Source organism: Glycine soja, chromosome 17 (assembly GCF_004193775.1).
Source record: "Glycine soja cultivar W05 chromosome 17, ASM419377v2, whole genome shotgun sequence".
NCBI classification, from domain to species: domain Eukaryota; kingdom Viridiplantae; phylum Streptophyta; class Magnoliopsida; order Fabales; family Fabaceae; genus Glycine; species Glycine soja.
The window spans coordinates 8,064,931-8,087,674 of record NC_041018.1 but is presented as its reverse complement, the minus strand read 5'-3'; the positions used below and the strand labels follow the sequence as shown (position 1 = coordinate 8,087,674).

General features: G+C 33.0%; 1 protein-coding gene across 2 annotated transcripts; it reads left to right on the top strand.

The window, feature by feature from the left end:
- Positions 1-9,744: 9,744 nt before the first annotated feature.
- Positions 9,745-22,376, top strand: LOC114394184 (formin-like protein 20). Of its 2 annotated transcripts, XM_028355819.1 has the most exons (18): positions 9,746-9,975; positions 10,120-10,399; positions 11,135-11,838; positions 11,920-12,141; positions 12,219-14,815; positions 14,931-15,057; positions 15,671-15,742; positions 15,877-15,975; positions 16,128-16,169; positions 17,290-17,370; positions 17,462-17,512; positions 17,590-17,671; positions 17,831-17,925; positions 18,003-18,074; positions 18,878-18,994; positions 19,979-20,047; positions 20,125-20,191; positions 21,563-22,376. In XM_028355819.1, the coding sequence occupies exons 2-18, from the start codon at positions 10,327-10,329 to the stop codon at positions 21,718-21,720; spliced, it is 4,728 nt and encodes a 1,575-aa protein (XP_028211620.1). In that variant the 5' UTR covers positions 9,746-9,975; positions 10,120-10,326; the 3' UTR covers positions 21,721-22,376. The 2 variants fall into 2 exon arrangements, 1 of the variants encoding a protein (XP_028211620.1); XR_003662665.1 differs by lacking the exons at positions 17,831-17,925; positions 18,003-18,074; positions 18,878-18,994; ... (1 more) ...; positions 20,125-20,191; positions 21,563-22,376 and having other exon boundaries at positions 9,745-9,975; positions 16,128-16,171.
- Positions 22,377-22,744: the final 368 nt, after the last annotated feature.

The following is a 22,744-nucleotide window of genomic DNA, read 5'->3' as shown; positions in this document are numbered from 1 at the left end:
CGTTACTCACATCATTCCTCATCTGATCACGTATTTTTTCCTCAGAAAAATGTTAGACAGCACAGAGTGGTCACAATCATTCTGTGGACCCAACTTGGCATCCATGTGCACCATCATCTCTCCGTTGATATTGTTGACAAATAATCATGTGGCGATGCATTGCACACGGAACTAAGGGGAACAGCGACATGCCTCAGCTCTGTGATTTCTCGGACCACAAACAAAGGGTTACCTTTGATTGCAAGAGACATTCAACGGAGATTGCTAAACAAACAAACCCTGTGATTATATTGGTTATTATCACATGATTCATATACCTAATACCTCTCCATAAACATCAACACAATATTCTATATTTCTATATGTACATATATTTTTTCTCTTGATGGCTTTCTTATTCCCTAATGCACGAAACATGTACGTGGACGGTGGTGTATAGTACATTGTACTGCAATTTTATTTATTTTACCTGCTGTGATTTGAATTTGAAATGTTAAAATTCATAGCCTCCACTCTCCTTCCCTACCCTGCGACATTTCAGACACCTCAAGAAAAAATTACAGAGGTGAATATATATGCATGAATTTTTTTATAGAAGAGTTAGAATGTTAATAAGTAAGAAATGTGTGAGTAGTGTGTGGGAATGTAACCATGTCACTATGTCTATTGATGTTTAAAGTTTAAAGTTTAATTAAACTTTTTTTCTATTATTATGGTCACCAAGTAATTAAAACTATCCTAAACCAAAATGAAAACAGACCTAAACAAAATGACAAACAGACCTAAAAAATAGCAAAATGAAAATTTAGGGCAAATAATAATAAAATCTTCAGAGAAAACGATTTTACTGTTTACCTAATTGCTTGAAAATTTGGGCAAACATATCTAGGTAACGTTTGAAATACTATGGGATTTAATCTTGAAAATAGACTGTGAATTATGATTCAACAAAATAATTATATATTTAATTTCCTTCAAGTCAATTACTTTTTCCAGTTAATTTTGTAGGGATTTAATGTGAATCAATTTACACTTGTTTCTTCATACTTTTTTCTTCTTAACCATTTAGATTTCGTTACACTTCTAACACGTTATATAGGGAGGTCATTTTCACTATGTAGTTAAACATTTATGTTGCTTTAAAATATTCATTTAAGCATGAAGAAGGTGTGGTGAATTTTTTATTTTTTGAGAGAAAAGAAGGCGTGGTGAATAAGAACAATGGATTGGGAATTTGGCCTGTGAGAGTGAATTTAGAGTAATTATTATTTAATTTTGTCAGTGAATAAAATAAATGACTGCATAGGCATTATAGGAGAATTTTGTTTTAATTTTAACGAACATATATCATAGTACTTAATAGCTAGGAAGCATGGACGAAAAACTAAACGCCAATTTGCTCATTAATGATCCGTAACCTAGTCTGGATAAGCTTAGATACTATGTCTATTTATTAAATAAGCTAGGTCATCTAACGGAAAAAAAAAAAAAAAGTTAGGTCGTCATTTTTTTGAAGTGAAGTTAGGTCATCATTTTAAAAAATAGAAAAAAGAAAACCCAAATTTTAGTCATTAAAAAAAGTTTAAGTGAAGTTTTAGTCGTTATAAAATAGGATATTTATTATTTTAATCTTTTAAAAAATTACTCCCTATAAGATTAAAAAAAATTATTATCAACTAATAAAGTTAATTAATAATAATAACAATATTTATAACTCATTAACTTTGTTATATTATCAAGGAAAATATTTGCAATTCATTAATTTGTTACATTACTATTTACCTTTACCGTTTAACTTCATTATCATATTTTAAAATTTAAATAAATTAATTGATGAAATATATAGAATTATAACTATAAATGAAATTAAAAATAATACCAATGTTTGAAATTAAATGTAGTTGTTTTCTCAAGATTATTGAAGGATAATTGATATTTTACTTTGTCATATAATTATATATATATATATATATATATATATATATATATATATATATATATATATGAGGATAAATATTTTAAAAAATATAGGCTAAAATACAAGTTTGATCTCTTGTTTTGTTCAATCTACAATTTTAATTTTGTCTCTCAATTATAGTCTCAAGTTCTTGAAAATTCATACAATTTTAATCCAAACTTAAATTTTATACGTTTTGTTTCATTTATTTTGGTCCAACTGAAATTTAACCCTATTTAAAGTATCATTAAAAAATAATTTAATTATTTAAAATGTAAAAAATAAATAAAAATTAGTCAAATTGAGGATTGAACATAATAGGGAAATCAAAATTATATTTTTGTCAAAAATATATATTTTTTTTGTTAATTTGATTATCGAACCAAATAAACACAAGTTTAATTAGATTAATTTGATTTAAATTGACTAAAAAACAAAAGAAAAATAAACCAACTCGATCAATTAAATATATTTGAGTTAAACATGTTTTATTTTAAATACAAACCAACCCGTAAACAATATAATCTTAAAAAATATTCTCACAATTAAGAAAGAGAATTTGAGCTTAATTAGTATATAAATATCATATATTTTCAAATATCAGATATAAAAAAACAGCTGTCACCCGTATTCTCTTTAATGTGCTATAATTTTCAAGATATTTTTTCTAGTTGAAAACATATAGGATCATACTAGAGCTTTCATGCATAGATGCGTACGTCTGTGTACTAAGTAGTTGACCTTTCATGCCGAGACAATATACCAAAAACTTTTGTTCGCAGGGAAGATGATAAACCAAAAACTAGCTAGGAAAAGTATTATATCTAAATTTTATCCTATAAATTATTATATGAATAACACAAGGATAAATTAAAACAGTTAGAGCTGACGATGTAAATTTGCATGGGAATTCACATGACATAATTTGGAATTATATATATATTGTCGTCTTTTTTCTTTCTTTTCCATAGGCATGGTTAGGACATCGACTTCTGTACCAATTATATATGCTGAACGTGTTAGTATACATCCTGGTCTTCCAATTAATTACTATATTTTGTAATTAACTGCACCAAATTAATTCACGAGGATAAAAGGCTGGCAAGGTTACATTACATACTCGTGTTCTGTGTCCTTTCCAATTGACATATATCATCTTCCGAACCATAGGAACCACAGAATATCACGCAGCGATCGGTGCCTCCTTTTTCCTGTGAGAGATGCAATCATGCACTACGTACCCCACCTCTCAACCCTTCATTAATTTGTAGAGTGTGGAAAAGTTAAACACCAGTGGGGTCTCATAGATCATTAGTGGCGTAAATCTTCTCATGTAGTTTTTTTAAAACCCAAATCTTCTTACGTAGTTCAAATTTGACTGCACAATCTTATCATAATTTTAATCCAGTTTATTTAATGAAATGAGTATTTGTTCATTAATTTTATCTCTACCTAGCCACCATTTGCGTTTGCTTACTTTCTCCTACGATCGAACATTTCATTATTGTCTTTAGCCTGGATTCTCCACATTACAGACCTCTCGGTCTCTCTAGTGGGAACGAGATCCTCTTCTGTTAGTCTGGATTAATTCTCCACCTTCAAGGCCTTACTTACAAGTTACAACAATTTTTTATGGCTATCAAAATAATAATAATTATTATTACATTAAAATTTTGTAAATAAAATTTTTATCATTCATAATAGTCTTTATGATCTATAAAAAATAACTATACTAATTTTAGGAAAATTCAATCACAAAAATAGTGATAAGTTATAAGTAATTGCATGTTTTGCCTGAAATTTTAAACAACACTGGTTTTATGGTTATAATGTAAGTTTTTTAATATCTGGTCCAATAAAAAGTGAGATGGAAAGTAAAAATTGAGAGAGATCTTTTCACATGTGAGATCTTTTAGTTAAATATGTTTTAGTGAAATATGTGCATGAGATCTTTTTTGTTTTAAAAAATTAATAATAAATATTTTTTTTATTAATGAGCCTAAAGCTTAAATTTTTTTAGATTAATAACATCTTGGTTGATAACCGATCAAAACAAGTTATTACGACGACTCCCGCCACTCAACTGGCACATAATTGGGTTCGCGCCTGTGCCATTATATTTGGTGGTCGAGTCACGTGTGTGGACCACTGAAGCGTGCGGGCAATGAAGCAGATATGCGGTCTCAAAATCCAACGGCTAAAAGACAACTCCTTCCTCACTTTAGCACTTTAGCTAGTCCCAAGTCTCATCTGAAAAGTGAAAATGACTCTGTAAAATGATAATGATAAATTTTCTGAACAATGATATAACAATTCTCCATATGATAATTATTTGGTCAAATAGTTATGCACTATAAAGAAACACTATTTGTATTATATATGTATTTTTAACTTAAATAAATCTAGAATGAAAATTAAATAAAATTCAAAAAGGGATAGGATAAAAGAGATATTGTAGTTATTTTATTTTTAAAAATCAAAATTCAATGATTATGATTATAACTAAAAATCTATGAACAAATATTTATAAAAGAAACAAAAAAAGGCAGTTTTTTTGTTTTTTGTTTTTGTTAAGAAAAGAGAGAACACTCACTAGTAAAATGATCACTTAATTAATCTACAAATAGTTATACATTAAAGGGAGAGTGGAAGTAATAAAATGAGAAAAATGAAATTGTTGTGGAGATTTTAACATTATTATTAAAGCTGATGAATAATTTTATTCATCCGCACGCATGAAGTTGTATTGGTTAATTTATTGCTTACTTTTATTTATTTATTTTCTTTTCGAATGTGATAGAACTGAAAGACACTCTTTATTATTGGATAATGTGCTTTGTGGCATGTTGAAAATATCAACAGAAGCTTAGAAAATTATTGCACAAGTCCAAACTCTAAATGATTTCGTTTAATTGCAGATTTGCAGCTACTTGATTAGTCTCTAAATGTTAGGGGATCCTTTCTAAAAAAAGGTGCCAGTTATTGATCTAAACATCAAAGAATAAGTTGTTATAAATATTTATTATTCTAATTTAAAAATAAATAGATCAAAATAATTAAGGGTTTATATGATTTTCGGTCTACATTTTCATTTCAAAATTTATCTTGAAAATAATTTATGCTACTCATCGGTTGATTTCTCACGTAAAATCTATCAAATTTTGAAAATTATCTTTAAAATAAGAGTTTTTTTTGTATATATATAAAAAAGAAAAAACCAAAAAAAAGAAGAAAACCTCATATGTTTCCTAATCTAGATTTCCTTGATCTCTCCTAGTGAAGAAAACATAATACTCTACTACAATGTGATGTCAATCGAGTACGCCAAGCACAACACCATAACATTCACCAGACACATAACTTCCTCAAAACATTGTCGTTTTGTCACAACCCTAACTTCACTCCGGTGTTGTTGAACCCTTCAACTCGATCCTTGACATGCACCTTTTTTTTTCTTCCTCAAATCCAAAACCCTAAGTTCACAATAATGGTCTGAACCCTCCTTTTATTTGATGAGTTTTTCCTTATAATAATCACAAAGCTCCCCGATTCACAATGAAACTCCAACTCTTCATTAGCAAGAGCAATGGTTGAACTTTTTATTATATATGCTCGAGGAATAAGTGCAACATCTACAACACACTCAACTTGATACCAAGTTCGTGGTTGTTGGTTTGATTCTAAGGGTATTCAATTTGAGCTTCATGTTCTTAATTACGATGATAAATTAGTGTAAAGAGTTTTTTTTTTTTAATTTTAGAAAACTAAAACCTCTTTCTAAAAAGAGTAATAAAACATTCTTAGAGAATATTATTTATTTATTTTTAAATCACAAATATACATTTTAAATTACATGATATTGAAAATATTTTTCCCTTGTTATTTTTTTATTAGACTTAATTGCAATTTGTTATCCCTATTACTGTTATTTTGCGATTTTGGTATTTTTCTTGTGAATTTGATATTCAATTATTTTAATTCTGTAATTTTGGATTATCTATTAATTTAATATTTAATATTTAATATTTAACAAAAATATTGACATATGACACTCTATTGCAGTATCATATAGGCACATTTATGTTGGGGTAATAGTATTTTAGTACACTGTTGCATCGATATTTTTTATTAAATATTAAATGTTAAGTTAATGAAAGAATTAAAATTTCATAATTAAATTAGTGAAAGATAAAATTTATAGAAGAAAAATAACTAAATCTGGTAAATGAAAATAGTAAAAAATAAAAGATGTAATTGCCATTTTTATAGAAAAAAATCGTGGTAATTTGTATAAAAAAAATGAAAATTTCGAATTGTTGTACAAAAGATGATATTAAGTGTGAATTTTATTTTTTTATTTTTTTTTGAAAAAAATGTAAATTATATTAAATTTAAAATGATACAACAATAAATTGAGCATATTCGTAACTAGAGAACATCGAAAGCTTCTCTAATATATAAAAACATATATCAAAATGTTAAAATAAATGCAATAAATACATTTATTTATACAAAAACTTAATTTTACTAATAACTTTTATTGAAAAAATTAATAAATTAATAATGTTGAAAACAAACAAAGTTTGTTTGTTATAAAGGAGTTGTTGGGATAAGGCGATAAGGGAGCTGAAAAAAAAGTTGAAGTTGATTGGTATTTGTTGACAATGAATGGGGGCGTGTCTGGTGTCTCATCCACTGAAGTGAGCTTGGCAGGGAAAAGATCTGCATCTTTGGACCCTATCCTTCTATTCTAGACTTTTCGGGATTGCCAAACCTAAACGACAAACACCACTTCCCCCCTTTGCTACACTTCAGCATCCCACAACCCTCTCGTGCACAAATACAGCCATTTTTTTTTTAGTAGACTCCTGATTTTTTTACACTCACAATTTAAACTTATAATCTTACTTTTTTTCTATCTTCTTATCAAATCATATTACTTTTCATATTAATATTTTTTTTCTTTTTCTCTCAAAGTGTCAACTTAGTTGTCAAAAAAAATCTTTTTCCTCTTATTAGTAAGACTAAAGACTATTTTACTTTTAATTTAAATATGTTATAAATAATTTATTTTAAATTCATGATAACATATTTTTTTTTATTATTTTACATGTTTTTTTTATGAATAGATAAAGAGTTCAATGATCATGTACTCATAATATAAAATAATTTTAAATTGTTATTTAATCATAAATCATTATTGATATAATTTTTAAAATAATTATCATGAAAATCTAAAAAATTATTATGCATGGAGAGTCATAATTAAATAATTAAATGACTAAATAAAATTATTTATGTATATAACTTATTTTCTCATAGATAAATCCTTTAATCTACTTTCTATTGTTTTATTCTTTTTAGTTTTAATTTTTCATACTGCATACTATAGATTGTTTTATTTCGTGAGGACTATTTTCTGTCATTAAATAAACTCTCATTAGTTGTTCAAATAAATTTTAGTGTGTAAAAATATGCGTTTATATGTGATATTAATGCTGACTTGAGATTGCCTGACTTGCCTTGGGTGTTTTGTTCTTTTCTGTTTTTTCATAATCATCTAGTTTATCATAAGGACAAATTAAAATTTAATAAAAATTTATTTTTATCAAAGATCAAATTTAAATATTACTTAAATATTTCGATTTTAATTTCAACACATTGATTTCAATGATGTGATTTTTTATTTGCAATACACTATTCACAATTAGTAGCCCAAAAAAATATAGTAGTTCAAATTCTTGAACGAGTTATTTTGATATGTTTTAAGCACATAATTAATCAAGATTGTGCCTACCTGAGCCACCAAATAATTTGACTAGCGTTGATACATTCAATCAAAACCATTGATAATATCTTTAAAAAAAATGAATGGTTCAAACTGTTTCTAAAATGATACTTTTAAAAATTACATTATAGTCTTTATTTAATGCATTAATTCATTTGCAAAAATACGAGCAAAATAAACTAATCCTCTCCGGTTTGTATTCAAAGAAAGAAAACACAAGAATCTACTGAGTCCTGCTAACCAATAATTAATAACCATCATACATTCTTAAATCTAATTAGAGCCTTCATATATATCTCTCTCTCTTACAGATCCGTTCGTGCTGACGGTGAGGAGGATCACAATTTTTAATTTTTCTTTCCAAATGTATCATTATTAAAAGCAATTATGTTTGAGACCCTATCAAACATTGAATGTAATCGAGTATCTCTTTTTATAAAGATTTACTACTTTATGAGAAACTAATTTATTGTGTTAAACTTAACACCTGTTGAATATAAGGTTACATGAAGAAGTGAGATCTGCTGGATAGAGTGAAGGGATAGAAATGGATGAGTAGTGGGATGTTGGATAATATCTTTTTCACTATTTGTTCCTCCAAACATTATGTTTTGCTTATTTAATTTTAGATATGCCTGACAATTATAATTAATGAAAATTCCAAAAAATAATAGTATATATTCCTGAACCACTTGTAGCTAGGTAATGAAATAATTTGGCCTCAGTAAAATTCATTAAAACTAAATTTCAATTAAATATTATTTTGACTTCAGAAACCAAGTAATTATGATAAATACAATCTTAACTTTTTTCCTTATAAGTATACACTATAAGGAAAAAATTATGTTGTCCTTCAAAATTAATCTTAAACAAATACGTTGTTAGTTCGATAATTGAATAATATAAAGTGAGATGAAAATATGTAACTTTACTAGTATTATTTAATACGATAAAAATTCTCTGGTAATTAATTGTTTTTAAATTTTTACATTCAAATTTATGTGTTCATTTAAACTTTAGTTATTCGCACTCAAAAAATAATTATTTTCTTAATTTTGGACATCATTAATTTTTTGTACAAAATGAGTTACCTACACTCTAATTTTTTTTTTTATCATTTCTCTCTCTCACACAAATATCTGTGATTTCACTTCTACATATATATATAAACTTTTTGTACACATCATTTCGATATTGACTTAATTATTGAATAATCCCAGATTTTCTTATAATATCTTATATATTTTTTTAGTTGCTGAATAAATAAGGAGATTTCATATCATTTTGTTTATCTGTTTTTAAACTTTTTTTATTAAATATTTTTTATTAGAAGTGTGTTATTCATATTTCGGACAGTAATTTACACATCACAAATTTGATAATTTTTTTATATAGATGATAAGTTTTTTTATTTTTTTTTTACGAAAAACAACCATGCTGGAGGTGAATAAGACTACAATGGGTAACAAACAGAAATAACTCTGAATTAATACATATGCTCAATAATTGTAAAATTTGCTATTTGTTATACAAATGAAAATTCTCCTTTTATTAAATGCAAGTCTTATTACAAACTTGTGTCTTAATGATATTACATGAGAAAAATTTAAGATCATAAGTATTTTTAAATACTACAATTGAATTATTTAACTTTAAATTAATATTTTTTATGGTTTATTCATCTCATCTTGTTATTTATTTTCTTAACATCTATTATTTACAATAAGTAATTAATTTTAAAGAATTATTGTGAGAACATATGAATGTTTCCATATATATATATATATATATATAATATTATATAATTAATAATATAAAATAAAATTCTTTAAAATTTAACGTAAGAAAAACTTTCGTTAAAAAGTGAACTGTTATAACATTTTGAATGTTTTTGTAGTTAAACGTGTGTTGAAGTAAGATGTGGAACGTATGTGCCACGTCGCCAACCACGTAGACAAGGGTGCCATCAACCCCAGCTTGCCCAAAAATATGTTGTCTGTATGCAGTTGCAGAGAGACACAACAACACATTAACACAACACAGACACAGAACCAAAGAGAGAGAAAGAGAAAGAGAAAGAGAAAGAGAGACGGCTCTAACTTCCAACGAGTATTCATATTCTCCTTTTCAGTCCACTACGCTTCCTTCTTCCCTTTCCCTCTTCTCCGTTACCCACTCTCATTCTAATCACATTTTCTCCCAAATTCACCTCCCTCTACAACAAAAAAAGGTTTATTACCTTTTTTGCATTCCATTTCATACACGTACTTCTACATCACTTCAATTTTTCCTCCTACCCCTCTTCCCCTTTCATATTTTTATTTTGATTTTTGGAAATCAATTCTTTGACTATATTGTTTTTTCTGCAATTCAGCTTTCCATTGGATCACGTCACCCATCTTTCCTTTTGCTCTCTCCTGCCTCTGAATTGAGCATTTACGGGTTCCATTGGGCTCTGATCGAATTGGGTATTTGCAAGATCTGCGGCTTCGTTTGTTGGTGGCAAAAAGTTTTGATCTTGGTGGTGGGACCAACCCAATTATCGGTTTGGATCCGATCGGGGTAGAAACAGCGCCATCAGATGGCGCTGTTCAGAAGGTTCTTCTACCGGAAGCCGCCGGATCGGCTTCTGGAGATTTCCGAGAGAGTTTATGGTTTGCTTCCTTTCCATTTTCCTCTTTCTCTCTCTTACTTTCCCTAAATTTTTCTATTTGTTTATTGATGATTGCTCTGTTTCCTCTGCATAATTCAGCTCATGAATGCATTTCGTCCGTTACTTTTTTTTCAACTCTCTGCAAGTTGAGGGGCAGCTGATTTTGTAGCTTTTAGGACTCCTTTTAATGTTTAGAAGCTAATTTAGTAAGCTTTAATTAATGCCGTTTCAAAAACAATGCCTATGGTAATGTGCTACAACAATGTGGACCTTTTTCTTTTTAACTAGGAGCTGTTAGTTTCCTTTCTAGCTTTCTTGTAGGAAATTAATCACTCCCGAGAAGAAAAAATAAAGCAGCATCTAAGTCGTGGTGGTCATTTGTCAATTAGGATTAGTAGTTGATGAGCTCTGGAGGATTCTTAAACTGAGAACTATTGAGTGTTATCCTTTAAGTCATTATTTTTTATGGCTTGCTACAGTTGCTTTTTTACGTTGTTGCAAAGATGGGTATTGGCAGAATTAAGCAATTTCCTCTGTTAATTCTTAAATGTCCGGCCTTTGGATCTTCTTGAGCTTCTGTATAAGAAATTCGTTTCTTCTTTGCTTGCCGTCTTTGGTTTTTCTAACTTCTTATTAAATGAAAACATGGGTTTGAAGTTGTGAATAAGTTCTCTAGTTCTCCACCCCTGCATTACCAAATTGGTAGTATTTGACTATTCCTTACCTGTTTTTGCAGTTTTTGATTGCTGCTTCTCACCGGATGTCTTGGAAGAAGATGAATACCGAGTTTATATGGGGGGGATTGTGGCTCAGCTACAGGATCACTTTCCAGATGCTTCTTTCATGGTATTCAATTTCCGAGAAGGGGAGAGACGCAGCCAAATTTCAGACATATTTTCTCAGTATGACATGACAGTTATGGAGTACCCTCGACAATATGAGGGTTGTCCCCTTCTGCCTTTAGAGATGATCCATCACTTCCTTCGATCAAGTGAAAGCTGGTTGTCTTTGGAGGGGCAACAGAATGTGCTTTTGATGCACTGTGAAAGGGGTGGTTGGCCCGTGCTGGCATTTATGCTAGCAGGTCTTCTGTTATACCGGAAACAGTACAGTGGGGATCAGAAGACTCTTGAAATGGTCTACAAGCAAGCTCCAAGAGAACTACTACACCTTTTATCTCCTTTGAATCCACAGCCTTCTCATTTAAGATATCTTCAGTATATTTCCAGGAGACATTTGGGTTCTGAGTGGCCACCATCAGAAACACCCTTATATTTGGATTGCCTGATTCTTAGAGTCCTTCCATTATTTGATGATGGAAAAGGTTGCCGGCCTGTTGTGCGTGTTTATGGTCAGGACCCTTCAATCCCTGCCAATAGAAGTTCAAAGCTACTTTTTTCAACTTCAATATCCAAAAAGCATGTTCGCCACTACGTACAGGTGCCATATAAATTTTCACTATTGATACTAAATTGTGAATTGATTAGATAGAGTGTTCCTCTTATTAAATTTTAATCACAGGCAGAGTGTATGCTCGTCAAAATTGACATCCGTTGTCGTGTTCAAGGGGATGTGGTTCTCGAGTGCATACATTTAAATGAAGATTTTGTTCGTGAGGATATGATGTTTAGAGTTATGTTTCATACTGCATTTGTGCGGTCAAATATTTTGATGCTGAACCGTGATGAAATTGATATTTTGTGGGAGGCAAAGGACCTATTTCCCAAGGACTTCAAAGCAGAGGTAAGTTATTGTTATTCTTTGGCAAAAGCCATATTCTGGTCCAGTAGGAGTTGAACACATACTCATATCTGTTTCAGGTGCTTTTTTTGGACGCTGATGCTGTTATACCTGAACTAACCACAGTCATGGTGAGTGAAGATGCAAATGAGACTGAGAGTGCTGAGACAGAAAGTGCTTCACCAGAGGAATTCTATGAAGTAGAAGAGATTTTCAGCAATGTAATTGATGCACAGGAAGGTAAGACAGAATATGATTCTCAAGCTTTTCATGAAAATGCAGTGGATGTTGAAACTCATAAAGAGGTCTGGAGGCAAGAGTCAGATCCTCATACTTTTGAGGATTGTACACCCGATGACAGGATTCCCAAGCAGGTTGACAAGATGAATTCTGGTATTAATGCAGTGAAAGATATCTCCATTGATGATGTGCACTATAAATTTGGTGGGAGCATGGATTCAGATCCTCATGCAGTGAAGGACATTGCTGTGGATGATGGAGAAATGAAGTCAACTTCCACTACATTTGTTTCTGATATGGTGAAACCTCCTCTGGAAACAAAGGAAGTCACCATGGATGTGCACCCAGAATTAGCAGTTATGCAAAATGAATATGATGAAGATAAGGAATTAGACTCCAAGGCAGGGCACCATATGTCTGATTTGTCGGAACAAAAATCTGGTAAACTACTTCCATCTACTGCGAAGAAACAACCTACATCTAACTCAAAGCCAGTCGGAGATACAATTGCAGCAAAGCCAAAGATTAAACAGCAAGATGCCCATGGTTTTCAGGCAAAACAAGCTAAGCCAAATGCAGTAACTAGGTGGATTCCTTCTAACAAGGGTTCTTATACAAATTCAATGCATGTCTATTATCCACCATCAAGGAATAATAGTGCACCAGCTGCACTGACAAATTTCTCCTCCTCAAAGGAGAAAATGGAAGATGCCAAAACAAGATCTTTATCTGCTCCTGTTGTCTCTGCAGTTGTTTCTATTGACAAGATAAATGACCTAAAAAGCCGGAAGGTGGCCACTTCAAGATCTTCTGGCTATATAGCAGCAGAAGTAGATGAAAAATGTCCACCATCACCATTGCTGCCAATTAAAGAGACATCTTTTCAGTCAGATACTCAAGCCCAACAACAAAGTTCAGAGCAAGTGCTACAGCCTCCCCCACCACCTCCCCCTCCACCTCCCCTTCCATATCAAAGTAGAATCTCTTCACATGTTTTTGAATCCGTATCATTAAAGGATGATGTATCAGCTCAAGACTCTCCATCTCTGCTAGTATCACCATCTTCTTTGGGTGGAAAGGGGTCCACCATGGCGCCACCACCACCTCCGCCACCACCACCACCACCACCACCACCTTCAACTTTAATGCCATTTACGAAACAATCTGCAACTTCTCTTCCTTCCCCTCCACTCCCACCCCCACCCCCGCCCCCACCTCCACCCTCATTTTTTGGGCTAAATAAAAGGAGCTTAGTTCCTTCCCCATCCCCTCCAGATCATAGTCTTTCTGTAGTGGATACTGTAGCGGCACCTTCACAGCCTCCTCCACCACCACCTCCAATGCCTCCTCCAAGGTATGAAGTTTCATCCATTCTTCCTCTAACACCATTAGCATCACTTCTTCCAAAGCATGGAATTCCATCAATTCCTCCTCCTCCTCCTCCTATTACCATGTTTCCTACAGCTTCAACAGATAGAACTCCACCCCCTCCTCCCCCACCACCTCCGTTTGCATCACATAAAGCTTCACCTCCACCAGCACCCCCACCTCCATCTCCATCTCTGCCTCCCCTTCTACCACCCTTAGCTAATTCATATATATATTTAGCTCCACCACCTGTACCTCCACCGCCACCTCTCCCTCCTTTTGGTAAAGCTTCACTACCTCCATCTCCACCACCTCCACCTCCACCTCCTTTTAGGCAAGCTCCACCACCACCGCCTCCTACATTACATAGAGCTCCACCTACACCTCCCCCTCCACCACCTCCTCCATTGTCTAGAGCCCCCCCTCCCCCACCGCCACCTCTTCCTCCATCAAGTGGAGCCCCACCTCCACCTCCACCACCCCTTCGTCCATCAAGTGGAGCTCCACCTCCCCCACCTCCTCCAATGTATGGAGCACCACCTCCACCACCACCACCTCCTAGTGGGAGAGGACCACCTCCTCCACCTCCTCCTGGTGGTCGAGCCCCACTTCTCCCACCTCCACCACCACCACCTCCTGGTGGGAGAGGACCACCTCCTCCACCCCCTCCAATGTATGGAGCACCACCTCCACCACCACCTCCGGGTGGTCAAGGACCACCTCCTCCTGGTGGTCGAGGTCCTCCTCCTCCACCTCCTCCTGGTGGTCGAGGTCCTCCTCCTCCACCTCCTCCCGTTGGTCGAGGTCCTCCTCCTCCACCTCCCCCTGGTGTTCCTGGTGCTCCTAGCCCTCCTGGGGGTGGACCCCCACCACCTCCGCCCTTAGGTGCAAAAGGTGCCAATGTTGGAGCTGATCCAAGAGGGAGGGGACGTGGGTATGCACGCCCTGCAGGAGGTGGTGCAATGGCACCCCGACGATCCTCCTTAAAGCCGTTGCATTGGAGCAAGGTTACGAGGGCATTACAAGGAAGTTTATGGGAAGAATTACAAAGACATGGAGAACCTCAAATGTAATTTGTCTTGTCTACTATTGCACATAATCATTTCAATTATGTATAATTGTATGTTCTCCATCTTATCTATATCCCTATATTTTGTAATGACTGGTTTTATGTTCTCTCTTAGTGCACCAGAGTTTGATGTTTCAGAGCTAGAGAAGCTTTTCTCTGCAAATGTTCCAAAACCTACCGATTCTGGCAAATCTGGAGGGCGGCGCAAGTCTGTTGGAGCTAAAACTGACAGAATCACCTTGGTATTATTTTATATGAATGTTTTCAAAATTTGATTTTTGATATAAGCCTTATGTGAGTGATATTTGATGTTTCTCATGTAGTCATTCCATCTAGAAATATAATTCACCATGATTTGTAGTTTTACTTCACAAAGGCTGCTAAATTTCATCACTGCATTTATATTTAAATTGGAATTTAATGCCATTGATTTGAAACTTCATGTTTTGTTCATTAAACGAAGTCTTCTTCTTTTTTACCTAACTTGCCAGATCAGATACTTCTTGTTAACTTGTGGAGGAAACAAATGTACTTTTCTTTAATTTTATTATGTCAATAAAAATATGCAGCACACCTTGATAGTTTATTCATTAAGCATTAAGTATTGTTGACTGTGCTAATTACATCAATAAAAAATATTGTTCTGTTATTGTCCTTTCAGTTCACTGTCTCTTCTTGTTCCATAAATTAAAATTCTGATACTGTAAATTTATGAATTCTAAGGTGATACTGGTGCAGTTTTTTGCCTGTTTGTTCTTAAAGCCAATATTTGTTAGAAACTCATTGACTTGATGTTTATTTGGTACCTTGTTAATAACTGATCAATAGCTTGTGTATTTGTATTATTAATTGTAGGTTGATCTAAGGAGGGCTAATAATACTGAAATTATGCTCACCAAGGTTAAGATGCCACTTCCCGATATGATGGTAGGCTGATACTTTGATGTGGGAATCTTTATAATCTTGCAAGAGTAGTTATTTAAGTTAAAGGCTGCTGATAGTAGATAAACAATCAATGGTAAATATTATCTTTCCTAACACTTTGAAATGGATATTCTCAGGCTGCAGTACTAGCTTTGGATGAGTCAGTATTGGATGTTGATCAAGTGGAAAATCTCATTAAGTTTTGTCCTACCAAAGAGGAGATGGATCTTTTGAAGGTGAAGTTTAACAAATTTATCCATAATTCTTACATCTTGTTTTAACAATTAAGGTTTCTAGTTTGTGGTATCTTCTGTAACACTAAAATATATCCTTTTACTGTGATTTGTTTAATTTCTAATTTTGTTTCCTCTTGTTTATGGTTGTTTAGGGATACACTGGTGACAAGGAGATTTTGGGGAAGTGTGAACAGGTGTGCTATGATTTATATTAGTCATAACATTATATATGATGGTTATTGACATAAAGTGTTGGTAATAGAATTATATGGGATGCCTTGTATGGCTTATCCGTAACTAACTCATGCCTTGGTGTCATGAGGTTTACATGAAGGATGATTGAGCTGTTTTAAAAGTAAAATTTCTATAGTATATAAGTGATGGGATAAAATTCTCACATAATTAAGTTGAGAGGAAACTAAAGGTATAATAATGATAAAACTATCTAGTACTAGCTGATTTATTTGGTCATCATTGTTTTCAACAAAATCTGAAAGGGAGGCGGGAGGAATGATGAAAAAATGATGTAGCCAGCTACCTGAAAGAGGTGAATTTTTTCTTTAAGGAAAACAATTGATGTAATGCCTTTTTGAATTTTAATTATTGCCAAACTCTGGGTATAAATAGTTAGCTCCAGAGATTAAAGCACTACACAGCTATTAAATGAGGTTTGAATTTTAGAACTGAATCTGACATTTGATTATAACGGTAGGTCAAATTGCTGGTAAGGGATCTGGAGTTGGTGTTGATTTCTTTGATAAATCTCTTTCGATTCTTGAATGTTTTAGATTTAGTTTTGGGATTAAAGACGGGCCTTTCTAAAAGTGCTTTAGTATGTAGATTATTATTTAACCATTTTTTTCTCTTTGTCGGGTTGTCAAATTCTTCAATGGTCCCTTACCTATCTTGGTGTTCCTCCGGGTCCATTCCTTTTGGGAACTTGTCATTAGAAAGATTTTCAAGTGGTTAAATAGTTGGAGGGGTGCTGCCGTTTTTGAGTGGTTGTGTGTATATCTTGAATTCAGTCATCTTTATCTTTATTGCAATCCAATGCTTGTTGCTCAGAGGATTGAGAAGATTATGAGGGATTTTCTTTGGTGTGGGGCTAATGGTTTTATCATAGATCGATTGATAGAACACCAATTGTTATTGTTGGAAATGGGTCTTATGGGTTATGACTAGCATTTAAAGTCTTGGAGGTTACATGATTGTTCAGATTCATCAGTTTTGTATTTATTGCCCTTAATTGTAGATGTATTTAACTCTTGAATCAATATTTATAGTAATCATATTATATATTTTGTGATGTTTCAGTTTTTTCTGGAGTTGATGAAGGTGCCAAGGGTGGAGTCAAAATTAAGAGTATTTGCATTCAAGATTCAGTTTGGTTCTCAGGTCTGGTGATGTCTGTAATATTTTTCTGACTTCTGAATGTTCGGTGGACTTGGCTTTTTCCTTCAGATATCATACTTTGCTTGTTATGCAGGTAACAGAATTTAAGAAGAGTTTAAACACTGTGAACTCTGCCTGTGAAGAGGTACTTTACATATCCAACTGATGAATGTTGCATTGCTTGAATTTCTTTGACCTTGTGCACTTTTTTCTCGGTAACAGGTCCGGAATTCTGTTAAACTAAAGGAGATAATGAAGAAAATTCTTTATTTGGGTAATACATTGAATCAAGGAACGGCAAGGGGTAAGTCTGTAAGTCTTTGGTAGTTATGTAAGTTTCATTCTCATTATTTGTTGCTAGATGTAGTAGACACTTGACACATGGTGCCAACTCTATTTGTTAGTAGTCAATCTTTTATATGATTCTGTTAGATCTTAGTATCAAATGTTTTCATTTTTGCAGGATCTGCAGTTGGATTCAAGTTGGATAGTCTTTTAAAGCTCACTGACACTCGTGCTTCTAACAGTAAAATGACACTGATGCATTATCTTTGCAAGGTAGAAAGTGTCAATTGCAAAAAATGAAGATATTGTCTGGTTGCTAACCTTTTTTTTCCTTCCCTCTTTGGCTCTAGGTCCTGGCTGATAAATCGCCCAGGCTCCTTGATTTCCACCTAGACCTTGTTAGCCTGGAAGCTTCCACTAAGGTGATGATTAGTTTTTGGTTCTTTATAGCCAAGAAATGGTCTACTGCGCTTTACATCCCTGATTTGCTTGTCTAATTTCACTTTTCCCCATTATTTGTAAAAGTGAGATTCCTTCCAGTTTTTATAACTACGACTCTAAGAGACTTGGTTTTAGATGCTGGTGAGCAGGGAAGTGACCAAAGCTCACCATTGGAGACAAAAGCTCATCCCTTTGGCATAGTCATAATAAGGTCCTTTTGAGTCCGTTACGTGCTAAAAAAATCACACAGGACTTTACAAAAATCTGTTAAATAAAGTGGGGACTTGGTATAATGTAATTTATAGCAAAAGTGAAAATGAACTTAATTCAGGGTAGAGATGACAAAATGGGTTCTATCCATTGTGGGTTGGCCCATTTAACCCTGCTAAACAAGTTGGGTTGGCTTGGAATTTTCAAACCACTTTCTAAATGAGTTCAACCCAACCCGTTTTCTAAGTGGGTTGAGTTGGACCAATCCGTTGTTTTTTATATTCATGTATTTATTTTTTGTGAGCAAATTCTTGTTTTTATTGTTATCCCCCAAGATTTATAATTCTACATTTATTGGTGTTAGCGAACTAAAATATTAATGTTTCTAGTATTTACCTTTTAAGGTACATTGGTTATGGAGAATGTATTTGATGTTTCAAACATTTGGTTGTTTTAATGGACTAATTAGTGGTCATTATGATTATGTTTGGATGCATGGACGGGTCACCCATTATAACCCATTTTAGGTAATAATATTACACTGGTTATTGACTGGACATGCCATTTCTTTCAGATACAATTGAAGTCATTAGCAGAAGAGATGCAGGCAATCATCAAGGGATTAGAAAAGGTTAAACAAGAATTTGCTGCATCTGCAAATGATGGACCTGTCTCCGAAGTTTTCCATAAGGTGTTAATCATTTTTATGTCAGTCACTTGATTCTTCTTTATATCAGGAAAATACTAACCACAACAATATAAAATAACAAAGAAAGTTCAATTTCTGAAATGAATTCAGAGTACTGGTTTTTCCTGCTTCATGAATGTAGTTGATTGTGTAGTTATGATGACATCACCAATTACTAAAGCTTATGATTGTGCATGGGTAGTTCATGTTAGATATGTCGATTTGCAGACTCTTGCTGATTTTTTCTCAACTTGCTTTGTTCATTGTATGATGTTGGTTTCCTATCACAATCTTCTATTTGTAGCATGAGATATAAATTTACATTTAATCTAAAATTACCCAATACAAGTTTTGTGTTGGCAGTTTAGAATGTCCTTCCTCTTTATGTAAGAGGTGGTAGTATTGCTCTGAGGCCCCCTCAAAAGTTTTGTGTTTTTCCCCCTTTAATTTGTCAAGGAAATGGCTAAAGGTGGAACTGACATTGGTTTTAATTAGAGGGTACTACCATTCTAGATTTGGCTCTTCTAAAGTGAGGAGGTGTATTTTAGAGAATAAAGTGAACTTACAATAGTTTAATGTTTATTACTTTATTAGGAAATCAATGGTTGAAAATTGTGACAAAATCAAATGCATATATTATAAAATCTACAGTTAATTATTATCTCAACCGTTGATTTTCTAATTGATGTTTATTATTTGCTTTGGACTTTATGTTGTTGTTGGTCAGCTCTTGGGGAAGGGAATATATGTAATAAGGTACATGAGTAATAGTAGGGGGTGTGCACCTGTTAGGTAACTACTGGTGTCTGCATTTTTTCTAGTGATTGTGTTTCCCTTTTGTATATGGGTTTTGTATACCCCTTGTTTCCTCTTTAATGCTATTTTCTCTGTCTTGGCTGATAAAAAAAATAAAATTCTACTTTATATGGTTTATTATCTGGTTTACATTCTCAGCACATTTGACTCTATTTTTAATGTTCTATTCAGACATTGAAAGAATTTATAGCTGTATCTGAGTCAGAGGTAGCATCTCTAACAAACCTATATTCTGTAGTGGTAATATGCTTAACTATCTTCGTTGTACATTATGCACCAATATGAAGAGATATAAAGATTGTAAATTTGTCTGACAGGGTAGAAGCGCTGATGCACTTGCACTATATTTTGGTGAGGATCCTGCTCGTTGCCCTATGGAGCAAGGTAAGTTGATAATTAACATGTTTATGTTGTTGGTAATCAGTATGATATGCAGGCATTGGTCTTTTTCACTGGTGGCTTAGGGTGCGTTTGGATAAACAACTTAATTAAGCGCTTATTAAATAAGTGTTTATATCATGTAAACATTTATGAATAAGTTGTTTCTGCAATCAAAGAGAAAATAGGTTGCAACTTGTAGAAATCTGAGTATTATTGCTTACTTTGGAATACAATCATGAGTCTGCCTTTATAGGCCACTGATAATAAAGAATAACATGATGTAAGGAAATAAAATCTCCCTAATTATTACTGGTAATCAATCTGTCCTAAATCAGTATTAATTATAGGAAAAAATCTGTCCTAAACTAATTACATATTTACCACAAAACTGCTTTCATATAAGTTGTAAGCTATTTTCAGGAGTTATTCAGAAAATCTTATTGATATAAGCTAAAAACAGTTAATGGATATATCATAAGCTATCTCAATCACTTGTACAAGTGCTTATATCATAAGATAAGCCCTAATAAGATGTAAATAAGCTCTTCCAAACACCCTATCAGATTATAGTTTAATAACTTGATTTAACTAATGTTTCTTGTGAAAGTACACTTTCATGACCTGTTGCATTTTATAGTTGGGCCAAGTGTGTATTTTGTAGAAATTAGGCTGATTTAGAAGTGTGGTTTTCTTGTCTAAGGTTAAGGAAGCATGCTTGTATTTATTTATTATAAATGTTGTTATCAAGATCCTGCATCAACTAGAAATATGACTAATGTAGTTCTTATAACTTATAAGGCTTGGGCAGTTCTCACTTTTCAAGTCTGTTTTGTGGGGTGGAATTAGGCCTAAGTCCAAGTTCTAAGATAGTATGATAGCCTATCCTAGATGTCTATTCCTAGGCGTGATGGGGTGTTGTTATTGGGCTGGGTCACCTGCATTTGTCAACACTTCAAATGTTCAGTCTTGTTGTGAGAGAGTATGTTGAGATTCCACATCAACTAGAGATATGGTCAATGTAATCCTTATAAGGTTTGGGCAGTTCTCACCCTATAAGCCGGTTTTATAGGGTTGAGCTAGGTCCTAAGCCAACATTCTAAGAGTTTCTAATGGAATCTGTACCAAACTATTTCATATCCTTCTTGGATATGGTAATCAGTTGCTGAATTGATAGAATTGCCTGTCCTCCTTGGTGGATCCATGTGTAAGCATTGCAGCAAAAGAAAATTAGATATATAGAAGGAAAATCTCAATGGAATGAAGTTTCATGATCCATGTGTGTTTCTGTTATGTTTGGAAAGATTGGCAATATATTCTCATCTTTTCTATTATGCTTAGGCTAACTTGTTATTGTTATTGGGTTAACAATTGCAGTTACCACAACCCTGCTAAATTTTATAAGGTTGTTTCGGAAAGCACATGAAGAGAATATCAAACAAGCAGAGTTAGAGAAGAAGAAAGCTGAGAAAGAGGCTGAAATGGAGAAGGCAAAGGGCATTAACTTGACAAAGAAGGGGGCAAAAGATAGTTGACGACTGTGTTTTCTGCTCCTTTGCATCAACATGAAGCTCTTGCCAAAGAGCAGGAATGTACCCCGCGTAAGGGGAATGCTTCTGAGACCACTTAAGAAGCTGTTGGCGTGGAATAGTGAATTCCTGCCTCCTGTGGAGTTTTGAACATACAACAGGCTTAGGAGATAGGAGTTGATTCTTTGATGGCATGCTGTTGAATGGGATTCAAGTGGCCAACTGATTTAGATGCAGAATGGACGCTTAGTGTGAATACATGCGTCCAGTGTATGCTATGAAAATGATGGATCCAGTCCCATTTATGTTGGCTCAAGAAGCAGGGCATGCCTTCTATATGGCAGTAGAACTGGCATTGGATTATTTTTTGGATTTGCAAAGCACCAAAGTCCAACCCAACCGTAGTACCATGACACCTTGTATAAAGCTTTAGCACTCCTCCTTTAGGATTCAATTCTTTCTCATGTAACATAGAAATTAGTTTCCTTTTTGATAGAGATTTTGGTAGGTACCCTCGAGAAAATGTTGTATAGCTGTCAGGTTCAGAGAAAATAGAAATCAGCTCATTGTATTGTAACCAATATTATTTCAATTGTGAATCACGAGGCTAATTTTTGAATTGTGAATTATAAATCATATTGAATCAGAAGATTGAGATAAAATGACTATGATGCTCAATGTAGGGGTATTTATGGTTCAATTTGCTTCGGTTTTGGTTTAAAATAAAATCCAAACTAAATCAATATTATGCTGTTTGATTTTTATGATTTTCATTAAAATATTATTGATTAAAATTTATATATATTTTTTAAACTTTTAAATTAATTTATATTAAAAAAATTGTTAATAATATTTTATGAAATTTATTAATATGTTATATATTCTACCATAAAATTTTACTGATAATATATCTTATAATAGTTGTCTGAAAGAAAGTGATATATGTTATATATATATATATATATATATATATATATATATATATATATAAAATAATGTGAAATTCAAATAGTATACATATAAAATATAT